The 13,543-nt window shown below is 41.2% G+C and overlaps 1 protein-coding gene across 1 annotated transcript in view; it reads left to right on the top strand.

The window, feature by feature from the left end:
• The window catches only part of LOC147711695 (pulmonary surfactant-associated protein D-like), a 147,845-nt gene that overhangs the window by 112,858 nt on the left and 21,444 nt on the right, over nt 1-13,543 (top strand). The window contains exon 3 of the mRNA XM_086922412.1: nt 10,150-10,293. Within this exon, the coding sequence (XP_086778538.1) occupies nt 10,150-10,293 (144 nt within the window). The remainder of the gene's footprint in view (nt 1-10,149; nt 10,294-13,543) is intronic.

Here is a 13,543-nt window from a genome sequence, read left to right as displayed (position 1 = left end):
ACTGACACAGGTTAGTGCATTGCCCCATGTGAGTCCAAAACCAGTATGGGAATAAGAGACATGTGTAAAGGAAGACCACTTCCATTCAGCAAGACCCGACATTGTAACCAGAGCTTGTGGACCTGCCATTCAAGATAACTGGAAATGCATTGTGGGCCTTGCAGTCTGATGGTCCACATGCAAAACAAAATACTAATCTTCCTACTGTTTGGAGATGACATATAACCCCAAAAAGAAGATGTATGAACTCCATGCCTGACACACAAACAAAGTAGTGTGATGACTTCCAGATATAATAGGAACTACTGCCTTGTCATATAGAGAGCACAATAAAAGAGGAGAAAGATGCAGGCAACATGCAGTCCAAAGATGAGGGAACAGACCTGGGCGAACATGCACTACAGCATCCATAACACCCCCACGTGGAAATTATACTTCACCCTTGGTTAAATGTGTGAAGGGTAGGCCCAGGCCAGAGTCACCACAACAACAATCATTGCTTTAGGGGTACAAACACCACTGATGTTACGCTTTCAGCATCAGAGGCAAATGAAGAGGCAGAGGTCAAGCGATGCACTGCAGCGTGAGTTGCTACAGCTCTGGCCTGCCTGCAGGTGCCGCCTGCCCTTCCTGCTCTGCCTATCTCTGATTGTGGTTGCCACGCAAGCCCGGTCTGTTCTGGGGATTCTAGATGGGCTGTCTTGGTTCAGCTGGCTCGTGGTGATGTCCCTGAGCTCAGATGTGTACATTGATTGGCTCTGATTTTGTGTGTCTTTGTTGTAGTTGTTGGGCATCAATTTTGTCCTCCTGCTTTGGAAACTGAAGAGGGGCACCCCTTCCCTGGTCTCTATGCTCTGCCGGTCATGGAAAGAGAAATGGGCCTTCTCCATTCTCAACATATGGTGGCCAACTTGGAGAGGTTCATTTTACCCTTATCCCACACATCTTGTCCATGAGTTCTCTTCTTAACATCACACATGATCTACTGTTAAGTCAGTCCCTTCAGCTAATGAAATAATTACATCCTTGTATGTGGAATACCCAGGATATCGAACACTATGGGCCTCTAATTTGTCCTTCAAGGACCTTCATGAAACGCCCTGCGCTCACAACCTACTTTGAAAAAATAAAATTTTCCACAGAGGGTGGCCTTGCTTTGTTTGCCCCAATACCACGTAAATTGAGCTAGTTATTTCCTTTAAGGTCGTTCGTGAAATCCCTGCCTCAACTGTCTACCATATAAAGATGTCCATCCCATGTTTGCCTTCAAGTTAGCACGACCCAGCCTCCTGTCTCTTAGCCCCAGATAGTCTGGCTCTCATGGGTCTTGGTCTACCCAAAGGAACGAGAGGGCGCGTTGCTAGCAATTGTGATTCAATTGCACACCCCAACTTCACCCATGAAACTCTCCGCCTGCTATCACACTGAACTTCTGTGGCACTTCCCCGTCATCTGCCCAGACTCTTGGCCTACCTATGCCTCCTACGGTTGGAGCTGACTTCTGCCCAGACTCTTGGCTTACCTATGCCTCCTTTGTTTGGAGTCAAGAATTGGTTTGCTATGGTTCCTAATCCTTTGAATCTCCTCTCTCCCAACTTGGAGCCGGCTGGCCATATGCTTTCCGAATCATATATCCCCCTAATCTATTTTAGAATGCTGCAAAAAACTTCAAGCAGAGACTACTTAAAACCTATCTGGAAACCCTTATCGCAGACCCTTCTTTTCCATCAAAAGGGTGTTACCATAAATGATCTCATCTTCTACACTAAACGCCATGCTCAATGGCGGAAGGCAATTTACTCTCTGCTCAAGATCTTCACTTCCCGGAAAACTTGACATGGTCTTAGATCAATGGCTGCTCCCTCCTCGGCTTATAGAGCTGTAGCCACCATCTCCCTTTACAAAAATGGAACCATCCTTATTCAAGCTTCAGATCTCAATCTAGTGGTATTTGACAACTTTTTTCCCACCATCATGAATACAGTGGGTAAGTAAATCTGCCCCTCTCGGATGGGCTGGCCCCCCAGTGGTTCCCCAGTCTTCGCAAAGTCTATCTCCTACCTCTCCACCACTATCATCTGACCCTACATCTACCCTTCTACCTACCTTAACTCATATTAACAATTCCCCCTCAATGCCCGTCGTGAGCAAGCCACGACAGCACAGTCATCAAGCTAGGCTACCTGCTCTCCACTCAATGTTAGCTAGCTCTTACTCTCCTAGCTCCACTGCTCATAGCACTGTCCTGATCTCCCCAGGATCCCCTCCCCCAGCCCAACCCGCATCCCCGACCTGCTCCCACAGGCATCCAAGGGTCTCTATCTGTCCGACCCCTCCTCCCCTAACCTCCCCATCCCTCCAAGCATGCAGCTTCATTTCCCAGAACCCTTTCCCGCGTGGCACATTCATTCGTCACCTGCCCTACTTTCCCCCGCCCCCTCTAGCTCTCTAGCGCTTCAGGGTCCCCTGAACCTATCCTTCCAATTCCATTCACACACTTCATTGGAAGGCCGACTTAACGAGATAGCACTCTGCCTACAACAACTTAAGGCAGAGGTATGTAGTCTATTACATACCACTGAGGAACTGTCAGCTAACTCCAGTATGAACAATCACCATCTCTGCTTGATCATAACCAACTGGTGTACCTGGTCCCCGCCCCCATATGGGGCGATCTCCATCCCACATCTCCCACACACCCCATAGTTGGGTCTCCGCTCAGCCCCCTAAATACCCTTCTCACCCCTCCAGAAGTAGACCCTCCCTGTCTGACTGTCTGATAGGAATATTCATTTTCTCCTACTTTCATATGTTCCAGCACATACCTCCACTATATCAAAAGTGCAAAAAATGTAATCCATCCCCACTGATCCCTTCAGGGAACCTAGGGCAAACACCAGAACTTTAAATGAGGACAACCTTATGAGAGTCACCACCACTCTGCCTGCACCAACGGACACCAACATAAGACTCAAATGCGTGTTCCTAAACTGTAGATCGGCTGTTTAACATGCTGCGGACATTGCCGACCTCATCCTTACCCAGGATCTTGACCTTGTAATGTTAACAAAAACCTGACTAAATGACTCAGCTGCTCCCATCCTGGACTTTAAAATGCCTCCCAACTGTGATATTATTAGGTTGGACAGAACTAGTGGTCTAGGGGGAGGCATTGCATGTTTACATCATAGCAATCTAACAGTGAAAGTACAATGCTCACCTCCTGCGGTCTTGAGAAATACCTATGCATTGAAGTGATTGGTTGCAACAATCACTCATGCAAACTGCACACGTTTGACAAGCTCCCTTGCGACAACTTTCATAGAACAGATCATGGACATTATCTCGGCCAATGCTGATTTCCATGGCACTCAGATCTTCTTGGGAGATTTCAACCTCCACTGGAATGATGTAAATGATGTGGTGGTCAATAGCCTTAAATTCTTCCTACTTGACCGCAACCTAATCCAAATCTGTGACAGCCCTACTCATATCAAAGGAGCTACCTTAGATCTTGTCATTGGTAAGCCCAACTCCATCCTCCCTGATTCGATCCTCAGACCACTATTGGAATTGGTAAGAGTAAGTAGAGCCCAGCCTAAGAACCCAAAACAGTTGAAAAGATGTCTACAGAACATCAACTCACAAGATCTGACTGCTCTCTCCCTTGAACATGTCGGATGTCCATGACCTTACGGCCCACTATAACCACTCAATTCTTAATGTACTGGACTCGGTTGCACCACTACAACTTAAAAGAATGTCCTCTAAACTCTCCAAACCATGGTTTAATGATAGTCTTAATTCCGAAAGAAGAAATTTAAGACTTGCAGAAAGATTGTGGCGATCCTATCCCTCCCTTGAACATCTCTACCATTTGAGATCCCAGAGAAGCATATATAATAAACCTATCAGATGCTTGAAGGCCACCTTTTTCAGAACTCAACTAGACAAAGCAAAAAACTGTCCCCAAAAACTTTTCAATCTCATCAAGTCCCAAGCTAACAGGCATCCTAATCTCTCATCACTGGGTCAAGGGACACTGCCGAACTGTGAAGAATTCATTGATTTCTTCACAGATAAGACTATTAAGATTGAAACTGAATTACTCTCTGACCTTGATCACCTGTCAATTAGGCCACTGAACATGCTCTGTCTCCCAGCTTTGGCTATCACTGACTATGCGCAGCACTACCCCTCCAAAAACAATGCATTCTGGAGTATGTTACAAACCTTGGATTAATGCAATATACACAAAGAAAACCATATATATAAAGAAACCATATGCTGATCCCACGGACCTTCATACATTTCGCCTAACCTCTAACATCCCCACCTTGGCAAAGCCCCTGGAAAGATGTAGCCCTCACCTCGTGGAGTCAGCATCCTCTCTGGGTATTAAATTAGACAAAAGTCTGAACATGCAGAAGCACATCAGTTCCCTCACAAAAGAAGTGAACTTCCAACTCAGCATCCTTAGGAAACTCAAACCCAATCTCCCTGCTCATGACCTAAAGGTTGCAGTGCAAGCATTAGTGATCTCAAAGCTGGACTATGATACCGCAACGCTTTGCAGCTTTCCCTGAGTGAAGATGGCTTCTCTTAAGGTTGCCCTTGATTCTGCTGCTAGGCTCATAACTGGCACTAAGAAATACAACCATATTTCTCTGGACTTGCTGGCCCTGAATTAGCTTCCATATGAAGCTTGGATACAGTTAAAAAATTGCATGTATGGCGCACAAAGCCATCCACTTCAAGACCCCCGCTGTACCTCCCTCAGAAACTGGTGCTCTCATGTGGTTCGAAAGCCTCCAGAAGCCAGTCAGTCAGTCAAAAGTCTTTATTTCGATTAATTAAAATCATAAAAGCAGCATCAAAAATTCATACATACAAGTTTAAAATTTTAAAAGTTATATACAAACGGATAGGTGTGCTGGTGTTTAGCAGCTATTCAAAACATATACAGCACCCTATTGCTCAAACCACAAAAATTCAAGAAAAAAAGGCCTACTATCAAGCCTTCTCAGGTATGGCTACGGGGATCTGGAACTCCCTTCCCCTTGAAGTCAGGGTGAACCTTTCACGGTCCTCTTCAAAAAAGAAGTCAAAGGGCTCCTGATGAAGACATATTTTGCCCCAGTCTGGCTTTTCATTTGATTCTGGGTCCATAGCTGCAAATTTGTGGCCCGGCTACCTCGCTCACGAGAATGTTGGACATCATAAGACTGTGAATTTTTGCTTTTGTTGCTTCTGTTTTGTTTGCTTGTACCCTTCTTGATGCATAAACTGTAAAGTGCTCTGATACCCTCTGCGGTCATGTTCGCGCTATATAAAACTTTCTAAATAAATAAATGGGCTGCAAGCTAGAATGTGGTATAAAGATTAGGGAGATGCACCATCCATAAGGTATTTGGTGTTTAGGTGAGACCAATGCTACCTGTGCATCTTCATTAGTTGAGGCTAAGCGGAAGAGAGCTGAAGCAAGGAGAGGACCATCAAAGAGGGATTTCTGGCAGTGCCAGAAAGACATCAGTCACTAGCCACACAAATGGAAACTGTAACAGCGGTAAGGACAGCACTATGTGCACCTTTAAAGATGAATCTGTTACACATAGGCAAAGGAACATTTTGGGAAGGTGTCAGAGATTTGGGTTTTTATTGGAACATCTTGCCGCGTGTTCCCCATGCACGTCGCTGGCAATCTAGAAGCTGATATGGGGCATTTCAGTGGTGACTTTGCACCACTGAAATGCAATGCTTGTCACCGCTCACCTCTAATTAAGACACTTTACTTGGTGATGGAAAAGTGATAAAAAGTCACTGTAATCTGATTTCCACACATATTCGTTTCTGTGCTCCATATTTTTTATCAGTAAAATTGCATGTCTATGCAAATTTAGTGGCTCTTTCAACAGGAAAGTTGCTGTCTGCAAATAGCAGTGGATACAACACCAGTGCTCCAAAATGCACTATCGGCTACATACCAAACCCTTACCACTCTCCTGCCGAACGTCCGGAGCACATTTTTCCTACTTGTTTTTGTATGACATTTGGGTCTTTTACAATCCCCATGACTTCAGTGATTCCACATTAATGTTAGCAACCTCACTCTGAGAATTGCTCCAGCACCACTGCAATGGTGGTGCTGCAAAACGTTCATGAAGCAGACACAGACTGCTGACAGATAGGACTCCTGTAGCATCTGCAGAAGTGGCAGTTAGATTGGGGGCGAGGGGCTGAAGTACTCCCATATCTCATGAATATTCATGAGCTTTGGGCTGCAAAGGGGACCCATGAGTGCTTGGGCCTCCCTGAAGTTTAGGAGACCTATTGCACTGCAGGGGTGGCAGGGGCCTGTGTTATGCCCCAGTAAGTTCGTAGAATGAGAAGGTGCTAGTGCCAAATCAGGAGCAGAGAGGATAGGCGTTCAAAAGGGGAAAATGATACAGAAGTAAGAAAAACAAAAAAAATATATAACATATGACATTTGTTAAATGTATTTGGTTTACTCTTAGTTTATGTAATTAAAGAGTAGTATTTTGGCCCGGTTTAAATTCTTTCATTATATATACAACCCATGAATAAACAGAAAGAAATTGGTTACAATTCTACCTGTGTGAATGCTTCATTAATGAATGAAATAAGAGTACATCCATCATCTTAAAAACGGTGTTGGTTATGCATTTTGTGTGTACTTCCCTCTGCTGCTCTTAGGCATTCCTGATCTCTGTGTGTTTGATGGGAGAAAAGAGGGAGCTTTCATCCTCAAAGTCATCATTGCCTGGGCCTATTTGCAGTCCTCTTGTGTGATAGTTAAATACAAAGCAGAGCAACGCACAACAGTTTTACAGCAGATCTAAAGCACAAACAGTAATGCTCCCCCATTTTTGTGAAGACTCTAGAATCAGTATTGCAGGAAAACTCTTCCACAGAACCACAGCTCTTCTTTTGCCACCTGCAGTCCCGCCAAGCATTTTGCGGCCTCAAGATTGGCGGTTCCCTGGAGGCTGCACTGGAGTAATGGCAGTCATATCTCCCTAAATGTAATACAGCCGCCAGAAGACTGCCACAACCGTGCTCCGCGAGTCTGGCAGTCGGTGGACCACCAGACTAGTAATCAAACCCTTTATGTGTGATTGCCTAAATTAAACGAAAAGGGGTTGTGTTAAAAATGGAAATGTTTCCTTTTTATTTTGTTGTTTGTTTAGAGTTTTGACAGTGATTCAGTGAACTACTACTCACTCCTGAATGTTGTTCTTATTAGTTTACAAAGGAGACTTAATCTGAATTGAATAGTCCACTAGAAAAGATGGGTTTCAAGTAATTTGTAATCTCTACTAGCAAGATGCGTTTTTTAATTTCAGTGGAAATTCATTCCATCACTGAAATTCAATGGCCTGGAACATCTATCTTTCTAAATTCTCCGTCTTAAAACTATAAGAGAAAAGCCAATCGTTAACCTTCATACTTAAGGTATGACTAGGAACATTAGGCTTCAGTCTGCTAATATAGAGATCTTAGCCCATGGTGGAAGGTTTTATGAATCGTCACTAGGGCCTAGCACATCTTACTGCCAGCAATAACAAGTGCTCCAAGTGAGAAAGTTCCTACTCAGATCTGAGCAGTATAGATCAACAACTCCTTTTACCAGCAAGAGTCGGAAATAGTACTTGTAAACTATTTTAATTAAAAGATGTGTAAATTGAAAAACAGAAGAAAATGGTTACAAATAGTTGGAAAACAAACATTTCAGCACATTTTTCTTAAAACAGCATAAGCGGTAGTAACAACTACAACACAAAAGGGGAAGATCTTTAGCACCTGTAATACAAAAACAATAGATTTTTCAGACCTTATTGAAAAAAGACAACAAATAACAAAAGTTTCTACAAGCATAGTATCACTACAATCTCCAACCTATTACAAACCTCAAAATATCCATTACTGTATAAGCATCCCTCACTTATGCCCTACACTAAAAACAAAGTGCACATAAACCTGTTTCTAATGTCATTTAACAAATCCATCTCAAAACAATAATTTACATTTAAAATTACTGAAACAAAATGTTGCCAACTATTTTAATTCAACCACATGCAAAATTAAAGTTTTCTTACCTGATTCCAGGAAACAGGAACCTGACACCACATCTCTTGATGTGCACTGCGGTATGACATAAATAAAACACTTTTAAAAACTGGTACTATATAATAAAAATGAAAAAGAGACTGTACACACATTGCAGTCAATGTAAAAATGACTGTTATTTGAAAAAATGTTTAAAGAGTGAAAAGGTTAAAAAACACTAAAATCTATGTGAAATATATAAAAGTTTTAAAATTACAAACAATATTTAATAACAAGTACCTAAACTGTATGTTGAAGAATTCATTGACAAAAAGAAAACATCTTAATGTTTTTTCTATAAATCTTGGAGTTAATTTTGAGGTTTAAAATAATGTAATTATTTTTATATCTGTTCCTATTTAATATTGTTGTAATGTTATTCACTTGACCAATATTTACATTATATTTTGTATGAAAATGTACATGCATTTTTATAGCTCATGAATATGTATGTATATCTTTTTATTTTTCAATATTTTTAAATATACTTCAAAGAAGAAACATACTATAATATTATTTATTACTTCTAATATAATAACAACTAATATAATAAAGTAAATTAATAATGTTTAATTAAGTTGTTACTTTACTATTTTACCTCGCATCCTTAAATATTTAGAAAAAATGCATACATTGAGGTAACATTATTTACTATTTGAACTCTAACACCACAATCTTTGGTCAAAAAGTGTAATAATTGAAGGAGAAAAATGTACTATTTAAAACCAGTTCCACAAACATTGGGGAAAATGCAAAAATTGGAAGGGGTAAGATTTAGTAATCTAATTATTCTAACTTCAGGTCCACAAACATTGAAGACATTGCCAGATCTGTGGGCGGGAGGGGAGGTTAGATTTACAATTCTAACTTCAGTTAACACTTTAACTCCTGTTTCACATTCATTGGGAGAAGAACAAACATTGTTTTGGAGGGCAGTTAAACTTTACTATTCTAAGAACTGCCCCGCAAAAATTTGAAAAGTCTATAAATGAGGAGGGAGGGGGGAATTCACTATTCTAAATCCTGCTCGACTGACAATGTAGAACATGCAAAAATTGAGGAGGTAACATTTACTATTCTAGTTCCTGTTGTGCATACATTGGGGAAATGGCAAACATTTGGGAAAGGAGTTCCATTTTGCCTTTCTAACAGCAGTTCCCACAAACATTGGAAAAAGGGCCTAATTTCAGTGGGTTTCAGATACTATTTTAACATCAGTCCCACAGACATTGAGGAAAATACAAATCTTGTGGCTGCAGACATGTAAACATATTATCCTAAATCATAAGCCAAATACAATTTTCAAAACATTTTGCAGTAAAGATACTAGTTTTTTCTATAAAAAACAGAATCACAAAATGTACATCAAAATACTTTTTAACATCAAAACCTAAAAAACTAAATTTTGAACAAGGAAAGTAAAAACATTAAGACTTGTTATTTTTAAATACATTTTTTAATAATTACCCTAAAAAAATGTTAAATCAAAAATGTGATTAAAAAACTTAAAATCAATGAAAACCTTCATTACATTTGGAACCTCTCACAAAATACAATTGCTCTAGCTCTAAAAACACTAACCACAGAATCCTCAATCGAGCACCAAACAGCTGGTAATTAAAGAATAGACCCCAAGATAACTGAATCACAGTTACTAAAATATAACTCACTTAATTTAATTAAATAGAAGAAATAATACAAACTATACAGATTACGTAAAAGAGAATTACGTCAGGTATACCCACCCCTAGTTTTGTCTTGTAAAACCATTGCAAAATTCAGTGGGAAGTTACACAAGGTGTTGTAAAAAATCAATTATGATCTTTCCCTGATTATAGAAATGCAATTCAGCTGTCCCTGAATCACATCTACCTTTTCAAAATATCGGTACTACATTGGTCAGTGACCTAGGCTCACCAAATAGTTAGCATCATTAGAAAAGGTGAGCTCATTACAAGGCAACTGAAACTCCATCTACAAATGACCATTACACTAACAGTATTTTACCTGTTTTTGTTTCAGGTTTGCAAGGATTGAGGGGTCTCCAAGGTCCCCCAGGAAAGGCTGGGCCTCAAGGAAACCCCGGGTCCATTGGTGCTGCAGGCCCGAAAGGAAATCCTGGGCTACCAGGGCAAAAGGGAGAGAAAGGGGATTTCAAAGATTTAGGTAAGTGTCCTCCAATCGTACAGCACAGCATCACCATGTGGAATGGTTGTGTCTTAGTCAGGGGTAGGTGTGAAATTGTATGCAATGAAAGGTCCAAGTGATTGTGTTCTGATCAGGGTTATGTTTGCATTTCTATGACCAAGTATAATTGTGGGGAATAGTTGCTTCTTGGAAGTTCAGTTCTAGTTTAGAAAAATAGTGTCTTATTTGGGATACTTTGTGGTACACTGGTTATGGTTGCTTGTGGACAGTTCTAAACATACACAGAGGAATATCACAACATAAATTAGTTGTGTATTGAGCAAATACAGTTCGGTGGAAAGTCATGCATATGCAATCCATGTAGAAAATTTGTGATTAGTGAACGAAAGCTATTCATGATAACTGCCTCTTATGAGGAGGCCTGGCAAGGAACTGTGCAAGCACTGTGCAGTGGGAGTGCACATTATGAATTAATAAATTAAATATTTATTATTAACTTATTTGCTTATTTTTCTAGTTCCATGTATTTTAATTGCTTTCTATAGTTGTTTCTTTTGACCAGAAGCCACTTTACAGGATTCAGAGTTTGACATCTATTTGGTCGTTATTTTCAGATCATTCCCAACAAGTTTGTAGAATTAGGCAGACAACGGAGATGAGGTTTTTTTTGTCACAAGAAGCTGTGCTGCAATGGTGGATTTACAGCACCTCAGGGTGAGGGAAGATATCTCCATTAGAAGGGGAAATGTCCCAAGTGGAATCAGGGTAGGAAAATATGTTTCTGTGAGGATGCTTAGACGCACAAATCTTTCGAAGACTACATTTTGGTTGATTCCTCTCATCTAGTCAGAGCATGTTCCACAGGGGCACTAAATAATTTGCCTGTGTTGATCTTCCAGCTAATTATATTTCCTTTGCTTGATGTTATATTAATTATCGGTATGTAGTGTGGTGTCAACTGCTGCTTCCTTGACTGCACTGTTGTTGCTAGGCCTCACCTACACCACTAGAGCAAACAGACCCAAATAAAATCTGACTACAATAGGGTTTTTTGTGCATCATGATTTTAAAAAGTGGACTCAGTTACAGTCTGTGCTATATCCGGAAGGGAAATCACTGTATATAGAACATAAACTGCTGACAGTAATTTTAGTCTATATAGCATCCATGAAGAATGGGCCTAATTTAAAATTTGGTGGACAGCACAAGTGTGACGAACCAGGTGAATCCGATGTCCGCAGACGGAGGGCAGCTCCATCCATTTTGCCCACCCCGGTTGTCAGACTGAGGGGAGGGGCCAAGAACCACGCACCGCCGTAAAGCAGAAGGAGGAAGCGCAGCAGCGTAGTGTCCATGAAATGTGAGAGGAGAGTGACGGAGAAGACAGAGGAACCGCTGCAGGAGGAGCTGAGGAAGGGAGCTGAGGAAGAAACGACTGGCAAGTTGGCTCCCAAGGGATCCAGGGACTCGGGGAGAGTGCATCATGCACCAGCAGTGCCCGAAGAAATGGCTGGCAGAAAAGAAGGGTAAGCGGAGTCTCCTGTCTGTCAAGAGTTGCCAAAACCACGCTGTGCCCCAGGAGGGACGTGGCTTCATCATGTGCGTGCCATCAGGTGTGTGTTTCTTATTTGGAATCAAAGGGAACCCGGCAGTGGGAGATAGGGAGGCTGGATTTAAGAAGACTGTAAACAACTCTGGAAAAGGTCTAATTGGATACTAGACCCTGAAGATTCATTTCTTTTCTTTTCTTTTCTTTTCTTTTCTTCCTGTTTCTCTCTTTTAGTTTCTCTCTTTTGGGGAAAGTTACTAATTATCTGGGAGGGTTTTTTTTTCCAACCCAAACAAGGAAAGGTAGTTCCTCCTTTTCCCCTCTTCTTCTCTCTCCCTCCTTTTTCTTAGTAACAAGCACCTTTTCTACAGAGAGTTTTATTTATTAAGAAAAGAGCACTTCATCAACCAAACATAAAATTTACACTACAACGGTAGTTTCTTACCTGAGTGTTTTTTCTGTTGTGGGTACAGGCAGACAGGAGCTCCGAAGGTCCTATGAGAAAAGAAGACGTTATTGACCTCGAGTCTGGGATTTTCTTGTTCCTATATGCACATATGTCTATTCGTATATTTGGCTGCTGAAAGTAAAACACAGAGAATACAGTATACCCTCTGAGTAGTCATTGGAGGATAAGCATTTACATTTGACAACAAGTGGTGGAGAATGCTGGAACACCCTTTCCATTGATAAAAAATGGATGCCTTGATTGAACATCTAGCCAAGGACAACGGAAATTGGAATGAGCCCTAGAACGTCAAATGTCTTCCACAAAGGCTTACCGGGAACTATTTTGCGATGCATTAAAACCTCAAACCGAACAATTGACCAAGTTGGCCCATGAACAGCTACTGGTGACTTCTGGATTAGCAAGTCATAGGGCAGTCCCACAAGCGCCCTTATGATAAAGTTACAGAAACCTTTACTCAGAGATGATCTTTTTGGTTAATTTCTAATGCACAGCCAGGGCAAGGGCATGGCCCCTAGAAAGATGCCCTTTAATTTGGCCCATTTATTTTCATGAGATGCCCAGACTGCATATCAAACTGCTAATCCCCAGGGAAAAGCCACTTATGAAGAAGTGAAAACAGTCATATTAGACAAGGCAGGCCTGAATGAAGAAGCTTACAGATTACGATTTAGACAAGAAAGTGGCAAACCGGGTGTTACCCCAAAGGAGCTATACTTTAAAATAAAAACGGCAGCCAAAAAGTGGATAAAACCCATGACCATACCAAGGAGGAGATACTAGAAAAAATGTGTCTGGAACAGTTCATAGAAGCCCATCCTCATCAAACAAAATGCTGCTTACGCCAACATTCGGGACTCAGTAGTGAACAAGCAGTTGAAATGGCTTCTACCTTTTCACAGGTCCAACCACCGACTCTACTCACTAGAGACAGACAGACACGCAAAGAACCCCTCCAAGATCACTACTTTTCATACTGATCAGAAATAAAACAAAACAATCAGTGAAATCAAGAAAACCATGCAGTCCAGACTGAAACTTTAGGCTCTCCCTGGTCCTCAATGTATAGGATGTGGCAAATTGGACCACATAGCTCATTTTTGTAAAAACAAGAAAATCACAGATGAACCGATGAAGGTTAATTACTCTCCAAGTTCCATTTCCTTCACTCAAGAGATGGGACCCATATTTTTTGTAAGTGACAGGTCAATCAGAAAAGGACATCCATCTTATTGGACTCCGGGTGCAAA

The sequence above is a fragment of the Lissotriton vulgaris genome, chromosome 5, assembly GCF_964263255.1.
Source record: "Lissotriton vulgaris chromosome 5, aLisVul1.2, whole genome shotgun sequence".
NCBI lineage: Eukaryota > Metazoa > Chordata > Amphibia > Caudata > Salamandridae > Lissotriton > Lissotriton vulgaris.
This window is presented reverse-complemented; position numbering and strand designations above follow the sequence as displayed.